This window comes from Ammodytes marinus (genome assembly GCF_949987685.1).
Source record: "Ammodytes marinus genome assembly, chromosome: 13".
Lineage (NCBI taxonomy): Eukaryota > Metazoa > Chordata > Actinopteri > Uranoscopiformes > Ammodytidae > Ammodytes > Ammodytes marinus.
Genome location: NC_137217.1, coordinates 27413485 through 27438780, shown reverse-complemented (window position 1 = coordinate 27438780; position 25296 = coordinate 27413485). Strand labels below are relative to the sequence as shown.

At 41.5% G+C, this 25296-nt stretch overlaps 1 protein-coding gene across 1 annotated transcript in view; it reads right to left on the bottom strand.

Moving 5' to 3' along the window:
• rftn1b (raftlin, lipid raft linker 1b) overlaps window positions 1-25296 on the bottom strand; it is a 93477-nt gene that overhangs the window by 13551 nt on the left and 54630 nt on the right. Inside the window, exons 5-7 of the mRNA XM_080039099.1 lie at window positions 24495-24966; window positions 15632-15835; window positions 4716-4834 (exon numbers count right to left, since the gene is read on the bottom strand). Of these exons, the coding sequence (XP_079895225.1) occupies window positions 4716-4834; window positions 15632-15835; window positions 24495-24966 (795 nt within the window). The remainder of the gene's footprint in view (window positions 1-4715; window positions 4835-15631; window positions 15836-24494; window positions 24967-25296) is intronic.

Below are 25296 nucleotides of genomic sequence, written 5' to 3'. Positions count from 1 at the left end.
GAAAGAAAATCTGAAATTCAAGTAATAAACAGCTCCTTAAAACTGCCTTCATATCCCTATATTTATGAGGTCATACATCCTTTTGTGAAAACCAAACTCATGAAAACGGTATTTTTGGTTCTTGCAGTACTAATATTACCCATAAACGAGATGTTTTCTTGTGGTAACCAGGAAGCTAGTTTTTGCAATCTGTCTTGTTATTACATCCGCTCCTACAATTGTTCTCAGTAATATATAAAGCACTGGGAACCACTGCACAGAGTAATCATTTCCTCTCTGTGATTGTAGGGACAGTAGCAGTGCAGCTGCGTCTCTGCTGTACCTAATTAGAGTAACAAATGCCCATGCCAGTATTATTGGTCTGGTAGGTAAGGAATGTTATAAACGATCAGTAATAATTTTTATATATTTTTTTCTTATCCACCTGTGTTGGTTTGTGGCCTTGAAGGAATAATGTAGTTTTTATGTGCTGTGGTCTTGTGATAGAGATCCATGCTGCCACCCAGACATGGAGGTGAATGGACTTTGTTCGCTGCTCAAATACAATTTACCCCTCTTTATATCAAGGTTTGGTGGTCATTACAGACATGGCACATAAAACCAAGATTACTGTATGTGCATGGCTTGATAGCACTTGGGGTGCATGGTGCTCCACTGGCATTTGGGTAAATTGACCCTTATAAAGGATTATCCTTTCACAGAAACAAAGTCGATTACAGTAGCTGTATATTGATTTTTTGACCTCTTCAACCCCATAAAAGGAACACTTTGAACAGCAAGATTATGTCAAAGTAAATCTAGTCATTGTACGGAGAACTACACAGCTTGTAAAAATGTATGTACAATGTCTTCATTGGCTGTGAAGTTTGAGAACACTTTTGTAATCTCAGTATGGACTTTTGAAGGAAAACATTACGAAATTACAAACTGTCGACATGGAGTTTGAAACACATGGTTATTTATTAGACACAAAATATCTAAGGAGATACATTGGATCACAATAAATTAAGGATTCTGCATTTTGAACCATAAAATACAATAAACTCAGGATACTTTACTTGAAAATGTCACTCAAATAAATTGTAAGGAAGTGCATCAGGCTACTAAATTGTTGGAAAGCTATTTAAAGTAAAACAGCATTGCCCTCCTTCACAATGGAAGATAACATATTTTTTGTTCAAGAGGTGTACTATTTCATTAAAAACTCTATGGTGCCTGTTCAACTGTTGGTGTATTATACTTATAGCGGCTAAAACTTCAAACAGAAAGTAGTGAGTTTAGCCCATCTCATCTTGGCATCAATTCAGGTATAATGGACGTCGGTCGCACAGCCAAAAAAGGTTTTATACCACATTCTTGCCATTATGCAGTAATACTTCCAAATGAAAATAATCAAAAATTCTGTACACAATACAATTAAAATGTTTAATTAATGCTATAAATATTCCCATTTTAGTGTTATCTTGAGACTTTATAATAGAGCTTCTTGCAAACCATTGATTTTTCATAATGGACCTACTGGGTGGCAGACCTGAGGTGCATAATAGTGCAGTAAACAACATTTTAGGAGGGTATGAAAAACAAAATAGGATTAGGAGCTTCTGAGAAACATTAAGACTCCTCGTAAATGTCAGCTGTATGTGCTAAGGTGAATATCAGTTCATCTTTTAATATAAAAACACACACATACATGGCTGTTTTCGTGACTCTGGTGCTCCTTCACTGTATTATCTAATATCTGGATAGAGAAAAGACTGGAACAAAACAACCCTCCTGCTAATGCACTTTGTCCCTCTTCATAAATACATTCTCCTGAAACAGCTCATGCCGGGCAAAAACATATTAAGTCCGAACCCTGGCTGAGGTCTCTAGGAGAACATGTTTTTTTTGTTTTGGTTATTACTCTGGTGATAGAAAAAGAGTACATTAGTTACAAAGCAGCTCCTGTATTGATTCTCCCACAGGACACTAATTGGACTTTTATAGCAGAGAGAGACCCTTGATAAGTTATTCATTTTGAGCACTATCACCAGCACCATCCATATGGTTCCTATCCAGGTCATTTTACTGAGACTGTTGTTCAGGGCAACTGCTGCATCTTCATTTGTATTTAGGACATATCTGTCAAGGTCTGTGTTGTTTTGCTTTTTTGTGATACAGCTCAAAGAAATGTCTGTATCAACTCTTTAGCACTGATAGCATTGTTTGATGCTTTATACATCCAGTCTGCAACACATCTTGTTTATATATACATACACATTTCACTTGCTTGTCATTTCATCCATTCTGTTGTTTCCCTCCGGGCCTGTGTTCTGTCATTTAGTTCAAACGGTTTCCATAGTATTTGTATCTAAGTTTGTCAGTTTGACATTTTTGCTGCCTGTTTTCTCTCGCAATTTATTTCGATGATTTGTTTTGAAGTCAGAATTTTTTGACCGATGAGTTTTTATTTTTATTTTTTTCACATTTTTCACAACATATTTTTCATCGCATTTGTTGGCCTTTTATCATTTGCATTTCAACAGGATACTTTTGGACAACTAAATAAGTAACTTAAGATAAATGTTTTTGTGTCCTTTTATAAGGTAGCCTATCAATGTGGCTGTTACGTCTTGTTAGTAAGGCAAGTTTTGGGTTATATGTATTTTTATCCTAAGTGTATAGGCCTACTTATTGAAACTCTTACTTATTGGCAAGCTCTTTATGAAGATCGATGTCAAATTTTAATACAGACTGCGATTTATGTAGTCTGTGTTCATCAGTGTTGCGCAACTTTCTTCCAAAAATATAATCAAATAGGCATTACGTTTCACTCACTGAAAAAAATTAAATACATTAGTTAAATAATATATCTCATGGTCACCTTGGTAACAACTGAAGATCCGACACCATTAAGGCTTGGCACTTTTAACATGCTAATCCTCTGATTGGATGTTATTCGTTTATAAATGAGCAATTAAAAACTCTTTCTCTTCCCACCATCCACTTCAGTGATAAACAGACACTGTTCCTTTCCACTTGACGACAATATATATGATTGCTTGTCCTGAGTAGAGAAACTGTTTTTTTCCTCTTCATCTCTGAGATTCATACATTCCAACACCTGCCAGACTTTTGGATAAATAAAACTGCAAGGCATTTTGGGTGAAAAGAAGTGGATGTATATAAAGGAGTTGAAGTAGAAAAAAAACAGCCCCCCTCTCAATCAATATTCTGCCTTATCTTTCATTGTAATTATCCTGGCACTGAAACAATAATGAGCTTTGAGGATATTGAGAAAATAGTTTTTTTTTGGCAGTTATCACAATGAATAGGGATGATGTGAGGCCCTGATCGCCCTTTGTGAGAGAGCGTGTTGTCAATCTGATTGGGCACGGTGCACATTGCTCGGGTGAAACGTTTTTTTTTAATTTTTTATATAAAGTCCCAATGGGAAAACAGTTGATTGGATCTCCTGGAACACTGGGTGATGGTTCAGTGTCGTTCACTGTTGACGTTTGTGAAAGCCTTGAAATCCATTAAGCTTTAACAGTATTACCATTCATCTATAGAGGAGGAGGGGGAGGGGGGGGGGGGGGGGCATCACTTCTGCCGCCATGGCGACTGCAGGATTTCTTTTTTTATTTTATTTATTGGCACATGAGGCCATCAGCGCCGGGGCTGGACAATCAAAGAAGCACATTTTGGGGACAAAAGTCTCCTTTCACACTCAGACAGCCACGGGGCTGTGAGAAAGTCTAAATTCAATTACAAAGATAACATCGGCAAACACATACAGACGCACACAAAACCAAACTCGACACACATGCACATACAACTGCATGCACAAACATGTATACAAAGAGACAAACACACAAATGCACACACACACACACAAGTGCACACACACACAAATGCACACACACACACACACACACACACACACACACACACACACACACACACACACACACACACACACACACACACACACACACACACACACACACACACACACACACACACACACACACACACACACACACACACACACACACACACACAAAAAAACAGATGAAAGGCAATGAAATGGCCGCAAACCCTTTAACTATAGACAGAAATCAATTTCCAACTTGGAACTTGTGCTGAAGAGGGGACACTAATCGGCGGGCAGATAAGGGGCTTGTTTGGTCCAGATAAGACAAGCGACCGCTACACATGTCCCAAAAATTGAGATTTGCCAGATTTGCCTTTGGGGTCGTATAGGGGGAAAGGTTTGGCTGTAGAGTGAGGATGGGGTTGGGAGGGTACAAGGTCTGGGTGATAACTGATTTCAATGTCAAGAGGCAAGGGGACACAAGGGGATCCAAGCTCAAAATCAAATATACTCTGTTGTTAAATACCACGATATTGGTATGGAAATATCGATTGCTGACAGATAAAAGGAAAAACAAACATAAAGACTTCTAGTAGGGTATTGGGCAATCATGAACCTTTGTGGATGTCTAACAAGTCTCTCCAAAATCTCACATAACGCCAAAACATATCATTCACATAATTTTTATATTAATCTAAATATTCATTGGCCCCTCTTGCCCTATGCATGGGGACAATATAATCCTGAAAGAGAGCTCTCTTATCAGTGTATTAGTTTTTTCATCATTGCATAAAGATGATCCCTCAGAACAGGATTTGCAATTGCCCTTCTCTCTAAAGAAAAAAACCTGGCTACTCACATCAATGACGGTCCACTGCTCCACTACAATGGCGTCGTAGGTTGGGGTGGTTGCGTTGGGTTCGCCCTCACACCCCTCCTGGAAGATGAAGACACTTTCCACCGACTTAGGCAGCACGTCTGCAAAGAGAAAAAGAAAAAAAAAATCCATATGAAGAAAGAGTATTTACCGAATGGAGTGTGTGTCTGTCTCGGTCCTTTCGTCCGCTCCAGGCCAGAGGAAATGGAAGCATATCACTCAAACACATTCACACATATAACCCTGTATTACATAGCCGATGGTGCTGGGCCATTTGTATGAGCAATGTGCACGTATACATTATGCAGGGAGACAGTGTAAGAGAAAGGAGCAGGTATTCCCCTTCTGGGATGTTAAAAAAAGAGAGGAGAGGAAACATTATGTGCTACATCAGTGGTGTTCAGGCTGTGCTGTTTTTAATGCTAGACGGCTAAACAGAGGCTAATTACAGCAAGGACACGAGGTGAATGCAAAAGCTGATAGTATTCATAGGATTAGGACTGTGCACCACTACTATTAAAATGGTTGACAGATATTTAGCGATGGCAAAATGTATAGCCATTGATTTAATGAAGTATAAGTCTGAAGGCATTAAAGCAGAAATCCTTTAGCTAAGCCTGCACAACTCACCTTAAAAAGACTTGAATTAGGTGAGCCACACAAAGACATTGACGTTGATGCTTCAGGGCCACTAGTGAGATTGTGTGCCGCTAACCAAATGGATTTTCTAAGCTTCTCTCCTGTTGGAGGCTAACAATGGCAGGATTGGCATCCGAGACAGAAACCAGACATTAGCCGGGACCCCTCCCCACCTGATGTCTCTTGTTATTCATTTGATGCACATGCACATTACATGCATGGCACACACACACACACACACACACACACACACACGCACGCACGCTAGCACACATACACACACACACACACACACACACAATACAAGCCCCATGGTCCAGTCTCGAGGCCTGAGTGCTTTCTCATTACTCCCACACCATTTACACACTAATACAGTTTGCCCGTCCTGGGCACCAACATGAGACACTCCACATTTCATTACTGCGCCCTAATAATAGGGGGGATTTGAGGCCGCTGGAGAGAGGTATAGGGAACGGAAGAAAGAAAGAAAGAGAAGGAGGGAGTAAGAAAGGCATAGGGAGAGATAGAGTGGAGGGTAGACAGGTTCTTTTTTTCCCCCGCCCCCCAGAAAAACCCATTTAGGACCAGTGCACGCTCAATTGAAGACATCTACCGGCTCTCTCAAATACAGACATTGTCCTTGTTCAACCCCATCCACCCGTTCGCCCTATTCTCTTCCTCTGCTCCCTCCAATGCCTCTCCATCTCATTCCCAGCCCCTTGGCGTATAATTGGAGAAAGAAAAAGAAAAAAGCATTTTCATAGTCACTGGGAGGGAGGCCCACAACCACCATCGGTTCTGTGCCGGCGTTAACAGGGCTCAGTCAGGTGAGATGGACACAGAGTTTGTGTGGCGTTACTCTGTAGGGGAGAAGCCTGTCTGTCCCTGGTGATAACACACACACACACACACACACACACACACACACACACACACACACACACACACACACACACACACACACACACACACACACACACACACACACACACACACACACACACACACACACACACACACACACACACACACACACACACACACACACAGAGGGCTGAGTAGAGTGTGGAGAAAGATGGAAGTGAAAGAGAGGAGGAGGTTGGTTTGCCGAGGGCGTCGAGTCCCGTCGGGTTGCGTGCACGAATAAACATTATCTGGATCCTATTGACTGAGAGCTGAGCAGAGCAGCCGGTGGCGGGCCGACTGAGAATTACTTGTTTACACTTGCAAAAACCACCGTGTGTGCTCCGTCAGTAAAATTGTTCTCAACCCCCCCCAGCCCCCCCCCCCCCCCGATGTGACACACACACTCAAGGTCACGGCGCGAAGCATGCAAATACAATCGCTACTGAAAACAGGCAGTGACAGCATTGGGATTTAAAAGACACAGAAGGAAATGGAAGGGGGAGAGTCAAGTTGCTGGAGTGGCAAGAAATGGCGGGCAAGTGACACCCGGTGACACACAGCAGCAGAAATCATAGAACCCAAATGACAGGGGGACAGGATCAACAAGCAATGCCCTGTGTGTGTGTAGAGAATACTGACACACATACTGAAACTAAGTGTTGAGTTTATAGTTGTTTTTGTTGGTGTGTGAGCATTTGAATTGAATTGAATGTAGATGCAAGGTCTTTTGCTGCATAAATCAATTCAGTTTGAACGCGTCTTCCTAATATTCATGGACATGTTTGTGAATTGCTGTTAGATATCAATTGCTAGCACACAGTGTTTTGAATGAGCAAACAGCAGATCAAGTGTACAGCCAGTTGTTCCCATGGAGACATTTGCAGCTGGGCATCACAACAGCCTGGCTTCACATAATGATTATTTTAATAATCAATTAATCTGATTGTTTTGTTGTTGTATCATCTATAAAACATTGAAACATGTTCATCACAATTTATAAACGCTCACTGTGATGTTGTTTGGTCCAAGCAGCAGTGCAATACCAAAAACTATTTAATGGATGTTGTTAAGATAAGGACAACCAGAAAATGGCCTTATTTGAGAGGCTAGAACTATACATTTTTTCTTTACTTACATAAGTAATACATTAATTATTAAAATATTCGACCAAAAGATTGATCAACTAGCAAGCAAGAGCAATATCAGGCATTGCCATCTTAGATGCAGGTAGCAAGTGAATAGGAAAGTGTGTCCATATGAGAATTCTTTGAGCAGATATCAGCTCGGAAGCGGAGGCCTTTCTCTCTGTGTCCTTAAATGCCCTCAAACTCTCCTGGTTCTCCGCAGTGTTCTGTGTAAGTGGCCTTGGTTTCACTCTTTTATTTTGGCAATCCGACTAGTGCTATTTGACAAAACAATGTCTGTATTGGAGCATGGTGGACACAGATACACAGTAGAGAGGAACATTGCTCCGGGGCTGGTTTGAGGAGTCTCTTAAGACATTATTGGTTTGACTCACGTTAAATACACTCAAGCACAATGGAGTAGGGGAGATTGGGGTAAGTAGGCACACTTTTTACTCTAGTGAGAATTCCTCATCACCTAAATATCTTTCAATAGTCATTCCTACATTAAATTGAAGCTTAAGGTGTTGGCTTGAAATGTGTACCCCTCACTTTTTCTATCTTATTGTAATAAAGAAGAAATTAATCGTCAAAGACACCCTTACACATTGTGACAACCAACCCCATCAAGGGGTCGGTTGTCACACACTATGGGGTTGTTTGTCACAATGTTATCTTAATGGGAATAATCTTAAAAAGAAGACGAGAAAGCAGAACAAAATTTGAACGTGTAATTGCATTGTCAAGTTGACAAATAGGCCTACATAACTTACTGTAGCCTTGGCAGCTGGTCTAGTTTGGGATGCACTGGGTTGTTTTGATTTTGTTGCCCTTTTTTCTTTTGCATGCTAGCTGCCTTTTCCTGCTCTATTCTCTCCTTCTCTGGGGTGTCAGTGAGGACACAGCTTGACAATTTATTTCGTTATTGTGTTCCTTTTCTGGCTGCAGCCTTTGGATAACATGTGACAACCAACCCCCCAAAAAATGTGACGACCAACCCCAACTTGAATTTCTTGCTAGCATCAAGGCCAACAACCATCTGACAACTAATTAGCTTGATAACCACAATCTAAACTATAGTTTACCCTTCACACTTTGGATGGGTAACAAGTGTTTTGTTATAAACCCATTGTGTAAAAGCCTAGAAGAAAAATACTGAGGAGCTAAATATTTTCAATTTGACATGAAAAACACAAACAGTCCTCTCACCTCAAATGCAGCAGTCTAACTCCAAGGAAGACTATGTAGGTGACCTCTGACCCCAATTGTGGATATTTACATACCAAAATTTCACAGACAGCGCCTTCTGGTTCCGAGATATAACGATTGTGACAACTAACCCGTGTGACAATTTACCCCGTTCTCCCCTACATAAACGGCAGATATTCAGCAGAGTAAAATCAATCATGAATTGTTTCTACTGGTTGAAACATGAAGAAAGAGCATTAACCTTGATATCATTTGCATTACAGTTTCTTTAGTTTTTAAATTGAGTGGAATCACATAATTCACAGCATATGCATGTTTTGTGCAAACAATGCAAGCGTGTTCCAGTCCAGCTGACTGCAGCGAAGCCGGAAGGTGACCCTGCCCCAGGTCATGTCTGCTGACATGATTTAAACATGTGTGCCTCAGAGGGCTGCAGACAGGCTGCTGACAGCTTATCTATATTTCAAACAGGACGAGTGGACATCAAGAGAGAGAGAGAGGGACAGATAGAAAAAGATAGACAGAGGCAAGGGTGTGTGTGTGTGTGTGTGTGTGTGCGTGTGTGTGTGCGCGGGCGTGTGTGTGTGTGTGTGTGTGTGGCCTGGATGTGGCTCTTCCCATCTGGCGTCTGGCAGGCTGGTACCTGCGGGTTACCGGGCAGACTTCAGCTGGTCAAGTAGGACATGAGGATAGCCAGCATGCTAAGGGGGATTTCCAAGTGTATAATTCATTTGCTTTGGTCTGAATTTACAGTAGATGATGCCGGGGTGAAAAAGTCCAAGTGGGCAACATGAAGGCAACTGTGAGCCTGCTTTATTATTAATACACAGAACAGTTTCCAATGTATACTATTTTAATTTTGATAAGTATTCATTAATTTCCATTTTCCACTAAGTTCCCACTGCTCGTATGCTATATGAGCCCAGTCATGTGTGCAGGCAAGAGCAAAGCATGAAGTGTTTAGTGATGCGTTCAGTGTGCTTTGGAGCTGAACGCAGAACTAGTGGGTATGAGAAATGTTTCCTCCTTACAGCTGTGGAAGGGATTAATCCTTCATTTATCTTGGGAATCACACGCACATAAGGTTTTTACATTTTAAACTTGTAAACATTTCAAGATGAATATTTTGGTTTTGTGATTAAAGCACACGTGGGAGAGATCATCATCAGTCTAAAACATGGTAAATACTACTTAATGGACTGCATGAAGCACTTTTTATCCAATATACGCCAATGGCAGCGAAACCACCATGCAAGGTGCTGGCCTCAATATTGGCAGTAGAACGGATAAGTCAGTGCCCGTGCAGCCATCGCGACCACTTTGCAGTTTAGTGTCTTGCTCAAGAACACTTTGACACGTGGACAGAGAGAGACCGGTGAGCGCCAACCCTGTGGATCAGTGGATGACCCGCTCTCTCTCTCCTGAGCCACAGCTGCACTTCAGCATCAGCACTATCTGCGCCCCTAATGTGGTTGAACCCTTTGTTGAGCTTTTGCCCAAAGCGGTATTAATCTTTTAAAAATGGGATTATCCCAGTGCTCATGAGATTTCCAACAAATAAATGTCATATTTTCTCAAATGATTTGTTTGTTTTTACAGTTAAGTGAGAACAGTGAACTCTGCTGCCATTCGTATGAGCCACACAAATGGGAACAAAATATATTGACTGACTGTTCAGCTAAGACCCTAATGCACGGTGATTCCAGCAAGATGGTTTGACTTCACTTTCGACACAATTATAGAAGCTTCGAGATGGTTTCAATTTGACCCTCTTTGTCTTGCTGTGTGCTACGCCCAAATACACTGAACAGACAAGGAACACCAACTAACTATCTGCATTAAGGGAACACAGTGTAAGAACACTAAACCGGTCTTGTGACTGCAACTCAGACGTAAGAGGACACACGCCGTGCTGTCAAAACCTATATGGCTACAGATAACTGCAACCACTTAGAAACACATGCATGCTTTCAGAATATGCACTTAAGTATGCACATATGGCCACACATAGCAGTTCTACTTCCACCTCTCGTCGCACATCATTTCCATTCCTTGAATTTATTTTCACAGTTAAGAGATATAAACAAACACACCCATTTTGGAATTTTTATAATTCAAATACCCTCCCTTTTTCTCAGCCTCCTTTTCTCCTACCATTGGCTTTGCCCAAATTTAGCAAGCAGAGAGGGCTGACTGTCATGTGTATGAATAGCTCAGTGTCTCACAACCGGTCTACAAATCCTCATTGCTGCTTTGGAGATAGCTTAAGCTAAACAAGTAACAAAGGAAAACTCAACGTCAACACCATTACTGTCAGTTCCCCCAGTAAACAAATAAAACCCACCCACACTGCTACCAACTCCAGGGATGTTGTGTGAACTGGTGTGTATGGTGTGTATGAGTGTGTGTGCGTGTGTGGATGTGTGTATGCTTGGGTAAATGGATGTTTGTGGTATACAGTATGTGCAAGTATGTAGGCCTACAGTATGTGAATATGTGTGTGTTTGGGGGCAGTGCCACAGTGTGTATGAATCTTTAAAGCCTGTCTTATGACAGCGGGGCCTGTGTGCAGCCAAAGATCTGTAAATTCAATCAAATTTCACTGTAATATTCTACCCTGTCGCTCAGACGAGGTCTCACCAGAACCAGACAGGACTTTCACGGTCTGAGCGATCCGTCACACACACACACACACACACACACACACACACACACACACACACACACACACACACACACACACACACACACACACACACACACACACACACACACACACACACACACACACACACACACACACACACACACACACACACACACACACACACACACACACACACACACACACAAACTATGCCCCCTAATGCTTTCCCATCCAGCTTCACCATGGAAACACATCTTTAGAAGGAGCGTTGGGGACACGGTATGTTTTTGTGAGAGTTCGTGTATAAGTGTGTGTCACTCTGAACAGCCCTATGTCAGAGACAACAGAAAGGTAGCACAGTATTTAGGAAAAGGCCATAGTTTCAGACTTAACAGTGATGCATACAACAAAATGCAGATAATGTGATCTATAATCATCACTATGAACAACTACACACTCTAATGTTATCAGAGTTACATCATGTAGTTGTCAATAAACTAATTATCCCTAGACTGTTTTTTTTTCTTGCTAAACCAGCAAATGCATTTGAACCACAAACATGTAATATAGATTTAAAATGTTTTTAAAATGTTTCAAAATGTGAATAATTCCAAATAATCAAGCTTAATAATAAACTTGGGTAAACTGGATTTAAATGTATTAAAATGGAGAGCATATAGATCAGCGAGATTAAATCATAGTGAAGCAGCAAACAGTTCAGGACAATAAACCACTTTATATGAGTCATAACTATGCCGATACGCCAATGACGCGATATTTGCCGGGCGTTCACATTGTCCATTACCCTTCACCCCTGTGTGATTAAGGCATGCAGCTCTTTGAGTGCTGTCAAGTTTCAAGACCATATGTGACTATTTAGGATTTAGTCTTTAGTCGATCAGAGCTGCGGGGATAATTAATTTGAATTGATTACTGAATTGAGAGCTTTGCATAACAATTGGCGCAATTATTCATAATTGTTCCTAGCGGTTACTGCTGACTCACAACACAACGGTGCTGGCACTTTAATAGTTCTTTATTGTATTTGGTTGGCTGATGACGAATATGTTTTTTCAAGAGTGCCAAATTGGACTTCATTTGTCTCAAATTACCCAGAAATCCAACTGTTTAAAAGTTTCAGGCAGGTTTTCAGGATTTCAAACTGAGAGTCTCTTGTTCATAATTACATTGTTATTCAATGAACAGATGTGGAAAAATGTCCCTCAAAACCACAAATGTCAACCTCATGGTGATGTCAGGAAGGAAGTAGGAAATGTCATGGGGATCATACTGTATATTTGCTCCAGATTTCACATATCAACATATCCGATAGTTGATGAGATGTTTCAGTCTGGGCCCAAAGTAGTGGAACAACCGACACACGTATTTTGCAATTCATAATAAAAAGCAGGCGGTTTCAGCAACACTTCCTCTTAAGCGTAAATAATGTTAAAACAATATTAGTACGACAAGATAAAACAGGGAAACAGAAGAAGGTCAGTCTTTGGAAAGAACACAATTACACAATACACTCATTAGACTGCACGTGTATCTGCCAGTTACATGAAAGCTGAAGCTCTGTGTCTCAAAACAAAGCTGTCACTGTCACTACGACCTCCCATCCAACTGTCTGTGTGTCAGCCCATAGTCCTTCAGTGTGCTGTTTCTCTGTCAAACACTTCCTTGATGTCTATGAGGTTGAGATGGTCTCCTGCCTTGTGTCGAGTGTTTCATCGTGTGCTCAGAAACTGGTCTCAAAGAACTGAAGTTGCTAAATTTGGAAACGGCAGGAATGGATACTGATTCAAAACCCAAAGCTGTTTGATGCAATTAGCTGCTAACAACAAACGGGTTGCTGCTTTGATGTCCTACTGCCAGCCGCTACCAGGAGACCAACATCCACAAAATGCAGCTTTCACCTCAGTAAAGTTGCCTGTTTTTCTAAAGAGGTTGAGCTTTAAGCTATAGTGCGTAACTTGTTCTTTTAAATTAAAGGTCCCATATTATGCTAAATGCACTTTTTAAATGTGTTCCAACATATCCATGCGTCCACGGTGTGCCTAGAGACTGCCAAAATATCAACAAAAATAACAATCTCTCCTTTTCTCACTCTCCCCTTTTCTGAAACCCCCACCCCTCCCCCCCAATATACTCCAGTCAGAATTCTCCCAGTTTCTGACCTCACAAACTGGAAAGCCAGAAGCTTCCACTGTGCAGCCCACACCCCTATTTCTTATTGGTCCACGGCCCTGACAGACAGAGGGCGAGGCGTATCTGGCTTCGCTTCCGGACAGGGGGCGGGGGCAGCTCAAAGATTGTATATTTACGAGGGGAGCTGCAGCTCTTTTAAAAAAATAGGCCATTGTGAGATTAGCTGAACATCAGCATAGTACAATAAATTATCTGAAAGTTTTTTTCAGCAAACAATTAAAAAAAATCGATTAGGGACCACTAAGACCATATAATATGGTGTATAATAGTACCGAAAAGTGTATAATATGGGAGCTTTAATGTTGGTTATATCCAAGCCATCACCAAACAAGTTGACAGACAGTTGATTAAGCCTATCAGCTCCACAAAACTCTTTCTGTATTTCTCAGTATGGCAGTGTTTACAAACTAATGTGGCCCCCGAAATATTTCAGTTGTCGATTCTACTGCTTAGAAAAAAACCTGGACGTACAGCAGAAGGTATACAATCCATGCGCGAACACCAAAGGCTTACCTCATGTAGATGCGCCGACAGTGTTGTTGTAATTACTCAGACTTCCTCATGGGGGCAACAATAGGTTAAGCACTATAGCTTTAAGCTATAAGCTGAATTCAGTCCAATAAGTCAGTGAATGCAGAGACCACTTCCATAATGCAGCTCATCTGAAATTGCAGTGTTTTGAAGTGAAGCCTATCTTAGCAGCGCATGAAAAATGCAAACGAGAGGACCCTAATATGTAGAAAAAAAAGTAATCATAATAATACACTTCATTACTCCATTCTCAGGACATAAAATATGCAAGGAGGCACTCATTTGTTATCAGGTTAATTATCTATGTTTCAGAGAGTTGCTGAGGCGTTCTCTTTCCCGGCTTAATGAATTATGATTCTTATTTACTCTGGCTGCCTGATTTCTCCAGCGTCAGAGAGAAACACAGAGAGCCAACGCCGCCGCTGGGGTCTGATGGAAGAGGAAAAGCCAGACGGGAAATAGTTTAAGCGAGGATAGCGAACTGCTCCACAAACTGCCGCTTTTAAAGAATCATCCATTAATAAAGAGTCTGACTGATAATGTCGCACACTGGTGAAAACAGACTCCAAAACAGACTCCATCCATCTCGCATTCTGTAAAAAACACCATGGCAGTATCTCCATTTTTCCATCACTCCCTCTTGCACTACAAGAGTGATAACATTTTTCTTGTTATTTTTGCAGACAAAATGACATGTTGATGGTAAGCAAGTTGAAGGTATTTGTTCATAAAGTAAAGTGTGAATGGAACCACTGCACCAAATGTCACACTGATCCCTCCAATAGTTTTTGAAACAATTCATTCAAAACCACAAGTGTCAACCCAATGGTGGCGCTAGTAGATGTAGATTTTTAAGCGAAAAACTTTGACCCGCTGGACAGTGTATGTAGGCAGTTGTACAGTCAATGTAACACAGAGGGTCAACACATTGAGATAGAAATAGAATACTGTTGTTTAAGGGGTGTGAACATCTTCAGAGTTGGGTCTTGATTGTCTGAGAATGGTCTTACACTACGATCAAAAGCTTGACCAATACAGGTAGCCATTTGATTCAAATTTATCAATCCTATAGCTAAATGGAACTTTGAATATAAAACATCCGGTTGCCACATCTCCTGCAGTCATTCAATGTATGATTGCACCATTTCTTGGAACTGTGGAGGAAGTATTATCCAGGTCATATACAAAAGTTATTCAAATATGTTCTGATTGTTTTCTGACGGAACATGAGTTCCAGCTAATGTACTATTAATGACGCACAGGCCAAGGTGCATGATTACCTCACTTTATATTGTTCTAGAGGTCAATGTGAATTTGGCAGCTGCTTAATAATGACAGTTTAAGTGGAAATACTTTGAAGGAAAATTGGCAATACGGAAACCTTTTTGAGATTTAAGAGAACCTGCAAAAGAACATTTCTGACAAAACAAAGACCAAAGGTGAAAGTTCTCCTAAACGGTTAAGCGGAAACAATGATACTATGAATTATTTATTTTATTTTTTGATCGTTTCTACGTTACAAACCTCTCACTCTTATGTTTCGTTGATTGTGTGTAAGTACAGTAAGTTTGAATCTTTAAGAGACCACTATCTTTCTCCCGGAAAAAAAAGAGCGTTTTATGTCAGCTTACCGTTGGCGTTGCCCAGGTGGAAGTATCCGTCGACCAATGAGGCTCCGTTGTTGAAGTGCTGGGTCATGTGATCCAGCCAGTTGGCCTCCACCACTCTGACCCCCTCCTCACAGTTCTGGACCTTCAGCGGCACCTTGACAGTGTAGTACTTCACCTGGCCCTCTCGCGCCACAGGGTGGTTGTACAAAGCCAGCAGCTCCACCCCTGTAGAGACGAGACACACATTGATTTAACTCAGTTCAGGGTTGTGACAATACAGATGTAGCCTCAGTGGAAGTCCCTAGTTTTATTTGCACGATTATTGAATATTGGCCCCAGTCCAAGGTGTAATTTGGCTCCGCACTTTCCCTCTCTCCTTGCTGCCAGAAGTCATCAGAAATTGCCCAGTAAATGGTTGGCGGAGAGACAGCAAAAGTTTGGCTTCACAACACACAACTTATATTGCCAGACAAACATCTATCTGCAGCATTATAATGAAAGATTTAAAGGAAATTACCGGTTCTTGCAATCTTTAAGGACTTCTTACTTTGGGAGAAGTGATATATTTTTCTGTAACTGTTAAAGTAACAACTACACTCTGAGCAATGTGGTATTAATCCCTTGTAAATACATGTATTTCCTCTGAGAAGAGCAAACAAGGAAACTAAGCCAATGTGAGTCCAAAAGCTTATTGGCCAAGACATGTTGGCAACATTGTTTCTAGTCGTCAGCTGTCAACAGCAAACAAGAATTTGTGTGGTTTCCTGTTTTCCAACCGGTTTGATTGTCTCGCCCTGTGAAAAAATTATGCACTGAAGGAGATGTAAAACGTCCAAAACAGATGGATGGACAGCTCAGTAAAGTGGGCAGCATTGACATGGAAATTAGTATAGTAAATTGCGACACATGCGAAGTAGAATTACAGAAAGGCAGCTTTTCTATACTTTTGCATTGTCAGTTGTTTACTTGCATGTGAGACAATGGTAATTTTACCATATTTATAAATATCTGTACTCTACAATATATTTCTTTTTGCAGTACACATGGAGTTTGTGAGAACCTGGTCGTTTAACTTGTGTAACACTTTGCGCAGCAATTGTAGATACACCATATGTGCAACTGCTTTACATACGTTTCTGTTTCTGTCTTGTTGTACGCCATCGTGGGCATGGACAAATTTGTATGCAAGACCCTTTAATGAAAACTTCAACATCATTATCAAATCATGAACAAGAGTCCCACACGGCAGACGCCAAATAATAGTGGAGAAATGAGAAAGTAATACAAGATGAGATTTCTCTTGCCCCGAGCTGGACTCACAAATGCGCTGAAAAAAAAAAGCTTTTCCTAGGATGCTGCCTGCTTCTCTTCCTCTCGGTTTCTGCTTTTTCAACAACAAACGTGAAGCGAATCAAAAGCAAATTTGATCATATTCATGCTACAAGTCATCCGCGTATTCCTTTAATGTTTCCCAGAAGTGATGTTACTCTGCTGATGCGGAACTTAAAAGAGATTTTATTGTAAGCGAGGTAATTCATAGTATAACCTTGAATAATGCATTAAAGGGCTCTACTGTTAGCTGATGTTTATATCAGGCAGAAATATACATAATGCAATGGGCCTCAGGAGGAAGGGGGAAAAAGGCTTGGACATTTGCCCACGGTATACGTATGTCACAGCTCCTCGCTCATATCATACTAAATCAACCTGGAAATAGTTTTTCATTTGTTGTGATGTGAGTGAGTGAGATATTTGCTCTGCCTAGCTTTGGAAAAAAACAAAACAGAAAAGGTGATATGTGAGCGGGGTTTAAATCAGGCAGCAAGCAATTCAAATCAAATCAAGTCTGGTAACATTTTCTCTCTTTGCTTTCCAATGCAAATGTCGGACTGTCATTCCCCAAGTGAACCAGATGGATGAGCAGAATGTGCGGCACTGCCACCCACCCACACACACACGCACAAACACACACACACACACACACACACACACACACACACACACACACACACACACACACACACACACACATACTTTGACGTGGGGTGGAATTGGTGGCGGGGGGGAGTCATGGCTCAGTCGCTTTAATTCTTGTGTCCGTCCGGCAGACACCCAGGGAGAATGAATCATTTATAACCATTTCTTGTCTGGCTGGTCTGACTGATCTGACAGCTGGCCACCAAATTCCCTAAATCTTGTCATTTGTCGCTCTTGGGATAAAGTTGAAACACAGGCACAATCTATTCGCATACCCTTACCATGTTACCCATGTTACAACGATGACAATATGGCAAACAAAGCTTGGACAAAACACAGCAAAAAAATGACTGTCCATTCTAGATGTGTCTGACTTGCCAAAAAACATATTTTTTTGTTGTTGCAATCTGAATGAATTAAACTGGTTTACATTTTATTATGCAAAAGCCTGACATGGTGTATCACTGTCGTTCCACAATACCTTTCTGTTTGTCAGTGTACTACATGCGTACGGAGGAGTATCAGGGCCACAGGTAGGAGAAAAAAATTTAGAAGAGGATTAAAAAAATATATATATAGATTGTTTTTTTCACTATGCATTTCAAGAACAAAGTCCAACTTTAATTTTTTTTTTGAAGATTTTTTTTTGGAGGGGGTTTTTTTTTTAGGAATATTTTTTTGGGGGAAGATTTATTTTTGGACGGAGGTTTTTTTTTTTTTGGAAGGTTTTTTTTTTGGAGGGAGGTTTTTTTTTTTTTGGAAGGTGGAGGGAGGGAGTTTTTTTTGCGGGGGGATATTATTTTTTTATGAATATAATTTTTTTTTTGGGGGGGGGGGATCTTCCTCCAAAAAAATAATCTTCTTAATTTTTTTTCTACCCTGTGGCCCTAATACTCTTCCGTACATGCGGGTCATGAAGATAACTGCTTTTTTAAAGAAAATGCCCAGTGTGTTTGGAGTAGCAGCTCCTATTCTCTGTAATCATAGTATAATTAGATAAGGAACAACATTAAATCATATATAAAACACACATACTATTGTATTGCTATAATGGGACAGTGATCGGATTTGTTCCATTCTCTAACTGCTTGTCATAAAATAACATCCACTAGTGAGAAACATGCTTCCAGGCCTCTGTCTTTATCACCACATTATGTGACAAAGGTTTGTGTATAATAGCTGAGAGGTTTCCATGCATTATATTTTGTTACAGCCTAATTACGCTGCTATGATGATGGCACCAAAGCATCTGAAATACAGGTGGAGGGCTAGGTAGCTCGTTTGCTAACCATCTCTCTTAGTCTGGAAGGCATGGTAATAGTAAGTCAAACTGGAGCCTTTCATGTGGCACGCTGAGTATTTCAGAAAATAGAAATCTGTAGGGCAACGTCAGTGATTTAAATAATCACATGAGAAGCAATTGAGTTTAATGAGATTGTTTTGTCAGTGTGTCCCACAATTACCTAACCCTATAAATAACCACAAGAAAGTGTGTGACGGAAAAAGAAACGAGGTGAGGGCTGTGCGACACAGAGCAGCAGAGCAGCTTGACTCCCACCTCTCTATATGCAGACATTTTAAGTCACTGAATTTACCTTGAATTATTATGCTGTATATAGTTTGAGGATGGGCTGTGATTGACTAGCTTCAACGCATTGCTCTATTTCCCCCAGCCGCTAGTTGAAATGCAAATGTCAAAATGCCTGCAGCTTTGCAAGGTAACACTGCTTTTATTAAAAGTATTTATAGTATTTTCTTTTCAAATGGCGGCCAATGACTGTTGCCACTTTGATTTGCAGTCTGTAGTGTCTTCCGGCTACAACATCTCTGCAAGATAAGTAATTGCTTTTGCTGCATGAATTTAGACGGTCAAAATTGTGGATAAGAATTCATAGAAAATCTGATAATAGGAATAACATGATTATGGTGTCAGATGATGATAGGGTTGCACACCACTTACACCATGTGTGATTTTCGAAGCCAGGGCTCAAACTAGTGACACACCAGTTACATTTTTACTCTGACTATGACAAGCTAGGGATGCTACACAAAAATCTCATATTTCCTGTGAGAAGAGTGGACAGTATTTTTGGGAAATCCCACAAGGTTATGTCATCTTTAAACTCCATTAGTAACCATAACCATAAATCTCTAAAACAAGCCTTGCCAAGCTCACCACTCCCCCTGTCCAATTACATCTTGTAAATGTCGGGAGCAAACATTACCGTAAAAAATAAATAAAGAGGGGATATTTTACAGAGAAACAGTGATATACGATGTCATTTGCTTTTTGACTATGTAAGAGGAACAAGGTTTAGAAGCCACAAAGTCTTGCACGCACGCACGCACGCACGCACGCACACGCACACGCACACACACACACACACACACACACACACACACACACACACACACACACACACACACACACACACACACACACACACACACACACACACACACACACACACACACACACACCAAAGAGAATGAATAAGTCCTGTGAACCTAATCACACAAATTCATTCCATAAACCATCGACCCATAAGCCTTTCAGAATGATGTCTGTGTAGCTAACCTGACTCCTGTTGTCTCTGGCATCGCGGCTAACAAGAAAATGAGCACATGAGTGAGGTTAGGACATTAAAGGCATGTTGCTTGAAAGGCTTATCTGTTGGCAGCACCAATACTCCAAATGATGAGGTCGCCGGCAGTAACCCGTCAATGATCTTAGCAGCTTGGCTTTCCATGACATGGCATGTCATTATTTCAACGTCTGTTTCTATAAACTGACGAGGTGGACACTTATCCCATCATAGGAGAGATAACATCGATCTCAAGGATAAAACCAAGTCATATTGACTAGGTCTAGGACACTGAAGAATGCAGACTGATAACCCTGAGGTTTACAATAAAGCTATTTGTTTCTTGTTTGTTTTAACTTTGTTATGAACGTCATGACTACAAACTCAATTCATGTATTTTTGCTTTGACGGAACAGATATCTCAGGCAACTAAACTTGGACAATATCTTACATTTTTCGTTTTCTTAGTGGCTTCTTATGAATCTTCACTTCAGTTTCAACACACTTTCTTATCCGAACTATCTCCTACAAATTACATTCATATCATACTGATTAGCATAGCAGCTGAGGTTGTTTTTTTTATCCAGGAAAGGTGACCTTCTAGTAGAGCATAAGCGTTGTTAGGAAGAGAATGGTTGGGTGTACAAAACACAGGACATTTGTGTTGTCAGGTTTAGGCTCTACGAAAAAATACTCAAACAAGGTCAGGGAAAGATAATGTGCATTCCCACATCTTGTCTTTTGCTTGTATTCAGTGTTGGCTTTATCATAACCAAGTTATTTGAGCTGTCTTAACATACACATAAAACTATTTATCTTGCTTAAGGTGCCTGCAGCGGATAGTGTAGAAGTAAATAAAATATGGTTCAGCCTGAGGAGCTGCCTCGGTCTCGGTTTGTCTGGGCCTGAGTACCGGTTGTCCTCCCACTGAAAAATTGTCCTGCCGACGCTAATTGCATAACTGATACCATTTCTCTGACATTTGTTCTCCTCTGTCTATCTTCCATGATTGGCTGAGCGATGCCCCGGCGGTTCTCTCCCTCTGTCTACCAAGCACTCTCCATGCTACTCAACTGACTCCGAGTTCTGTGCGGAATCAGCTGTCCTATGAACGGATGCTCCCCGCCTGCTATTGCCTCACATCAGCACTGATTCACCGTCCATCAGGATAGTATTATTTCTACTCGCTTGCTTGTTCAATCTTTAAATTCATTTTTGCTTTGCTCATTGGTTGCCTGTCTGTCCTCTTCCAGTCTTCCCTGGTCGTGACGAGACAGTGTGGATCTGGTCCCCCCTCCGGTAACATCTGAGAATGGACCATCAACGCTGAAGATGTTGCAGTGGTTAAGGACGCCACCTGGAGACGTGGGATGTAATCCCGGCACTGGAAACCTTAGTTTTCCCTGGTGGTGACGAGACGGTGTGGATCCTCTGGCAGCATCTGAAGTCTTCCTGCATCCACACTATTCACACTTTACTTTAGTATTACCATGTAATCACCTGGTCAATGATCAAATTCCTTCGTGATTTTCTCTACTTATGACATCTTTTGCAGTATGTCCGTCCTGGGAGAGGGATCCCTTACTTTGTCGATTCTCCCTGAGATTTCTTCAATTTTTTTTAATCCCGGTAAAGGGTTTTTACTGGGAGTTTTTTCTCAGCTGAGCTAAGGGTGTAAGGGCAGGGTGTCATATTGTACCATATTGTATGAAATGTAAAGCCCACTGAGACAAATGTATTTGTGATTTTGGGCTATACAAATAAAACTGATTTGATTTTGATTTGATTTTATAAATGCTTTTCTCAGTTTGCTCATAAAATAATTATCAAGCAGGCATTTCATTTCCTACAATACGTTTTTTTTCAAGCAAGTCAATTGTATCTGAAAGTCATTTATGTCACGCAGGGAGGGCTGTCTTATCTAGACATAAGTGTTCTACAGCTGTACCTACCATGCACTTTTCCATTTGCTCTCCTTCCAGAATCTCTTTTACTTCAAAACCCATCCAAGCATTAGAGTCTCTACAAGCTATGGGGCTCAGTTTCTATCCCAAGCTCCCATCTCTGGGATGGAGATTGGCTTTGGACCATAAGCCACTGAGGTTTTTTTTGCCAACACTTGCACAGTGTTCACCTCAAGATCTGAGGATTAACGTGGACAAGCCAGCGGTAGCCGGGAGATCTTGGGCCTCCGCGGCAGACTGGGCATTAGTAGAGAGGGACATGGGAGTTTGGCAGGCTAGCCCCTTTACCACCCCGTCTGGCTGCTATACACCGGCGCTGCTGGCGTTGTCACAGAGATTGAGGGGGGGGGGATGGATGGATGGAAGGTGTGGGGGGAAGAGAGAGAGAGAGAGAGAGAGAGAGAGAGAGAGAGAACTGCGAAGCTGAGGGTGGTAGAGGACCAGGCAGTGGGGGGATTATCTCACTGCAAAATGCGCTCTAGGGAGGCCCAGATGGACCAGTGGGCTGGGGTCTGCTGTGCTGCCAAGTGTGTGTGTGTGTGTGTGTGTGTGTGCGTGTGTGTGTGTGTTTGTGTGCTACCAACCGTACACGTATGAAGATGGAGACACACACGCAAATAAAAGCGCAAATCATGTGCAAATCAAAGAGTGCATTCATTATGCAACAGCCAGTATGAGGTTAGCTTTGAACTTAATCATATTGCACACTGTAAATACAGATCTACAGTGTATACACTTGCGCGGTAACACTCCCACTGGGATGTGTGTGTGTCTAATGCTCAGTCTGCACATTGCTCCGACACATATCACAAATAGACTGTGTGAGAGGAGTGGAGACCACAGAAGTGGGGTGATGGTGATTGGGTGTCTCCATCTGTCAAACCAGAATGCTCAAATACTGAATAGCCAAAACTATAAATGTTGGTGCTAAGAGATGGGCAACTATGTATGCTTCCGTTTCTCTCTTAAAGCGAGTCATGAAATGTGCAGTTTTTGTAAAAAGCCAGACAAAACTCATGTTATAGTGCATTTTCCACACACTCCCCCCCGCGCTTCACCGGCTAAGTGTGTCTGTATGTCTGAATTTGTATGCACCACAGCCACAAGATGAATCCTTTCGCGTAGCGGATAGAGAGGATTATATCCCAAGGCGGCACATTGTTGTGTAACATCGAGGCAATAGCATGAAATGACACCTCCGCAGATGCCAGGCGTTTCTATGAGGGAACTATGGGCACCACGCTTTGTTCTTTACTTACACAGCCCCAAAGGTAAGGTTTTCAAATGAAGCCAAGAGACGCACAATACACAGATATGGAGACAGACATTGTCTAAAGATTAGAAGCTGTCAGTTTACATCTCTGTGAATGTGTGAGTCAAGAAGCCACAGTTCACAGTGGATGCCCTTGAGTGCAGGACTTAACCCCTAACAGCTTTGGCACTTCTGGGACCAGCAGTCGACTGTGCTGTGTCATAGGTGCGAATAGGCCAGCTAATCATTGTTTGAATTGATAAATGCTTCGATAACATGTCCATAAATTATGCAGAAACCAATGCTGAGGTGCATCAACATTGAGCCTGTGGCATTTGCAGCCATTTTGTTTACTAATGTTTGAAGTTCTGACCTTTTAATTATCTTAATTATCATCCCTCATTAGGGCTGTCTGTGTTATTTGGAAGCATAGCCACGTGCCAGGCCTCATGTCATTTGGACTTGAGAGTCTTGTGAAGTTTTAAAGCTTTGTAAAGTTCTTTACAAGTTGACCTTCAATCGTTGGACTAATTAGTGTTTTTTCCTTTAAAGAGTCTGTTAGAACAAATAACGAGAACACATATTTACTTACTCCCCTCCGATGCTATGTGGTGATGCAAATACTTAAGCTTTTATTGCCCACATTTCCAGATTTCTGGCCCGATTAAACAGGATTTTGTTCGTGTTCAGTTCGAGTTTGATAGAAATTAGACCAGCTGCGTGAGTTGGAGTAGATTTTCTGTTAATGAAACACGGTGTGGTGTTGGTTTCAACATGTACATATATACTGTATATGCATACACTTGAACCGTATGTGGATATGCTTGTGCTCAGTGTTACTGCAGCACATGGAACGTTTTGTCATCACCCAATAAAACCTTGGTTCCAAAAAATTCTGTCAACACACCCTTCACCCGTTGTGAATCTTTCATCCACCCTCTCACTCGGATGTCTATATTATTTTTCAACGCATGTTAGCTCTTTCAAATGCCAAATGCACATGTATTTTTTAACTCAACAATGAACTTTCTGTTTAGTACTGTTCATAAAAGTAAAAGTAATAATAACAGTAAATGTTCATAATGGCGGTGTTAGAAATCACTCACCATCTCCCCTCCTCTGACGGTATCTGGGCCTCTCCTTTGCTTCTCTCTCTCTGTCTTTGTTGTTGTTGTGACACGGCGAGTCTTCCTCCGTCAGCTCTTCACTGTGCACCACGTCTCCCTCTGACGCTGGAGACACTGCAGGCGAGACCTCCACCCCACTTGCAGAATGGTTCCCAGTGTTTTCACTTTGATTCTCCTCCCCATCCTTTGACTCTTCCTCTGCCTTGCACGCGGGTTCCTCATCCCCCTCTTTTTCCACCACGTCAGCCAGTGCTCCGGCTCCTCCGTGGTTGATGGGACTTGAGGGGTTCGAGGGGCTGCAGGTACCCAGCGAACCGAGCACAGAGCTGGGGCTGGAGTGCAGGGAGAGGGAGGGGGTTTCTGGTTCTCTGATGGTGGTGCACGGGGCCCCGTAGGGTTCCTGGACAAATCCCACGAACATCACCCCTTGGTCGGCAGCATCCTGGATCTGCTGTAAGGGAGCAAAAATAACTTAACTTAAAAAATAATCTTAAGTTAAGATGAAATGACAAATGCTACTAACTCATGTCCAAAAATGCTAATTCAGGATTCAAATGAGAACAACCTATGAAGCAGACAACAGGTTATTTCCCAAGAGAACTGAGAACCAAACTTTCCAAATTAGTTTGAGATAAACATCTTTGATATGGAAATGGTTTTCCGCACAAAATGATTCCATGGAGCCTTCTACGTCTGTTGAATCTTTGTTTTTTTCTCCACCCTTTTTGTTTCTTTTGTTCCTTTCCAGCAGCTTCTCCAATCACACAGTTGTTGATTAGAT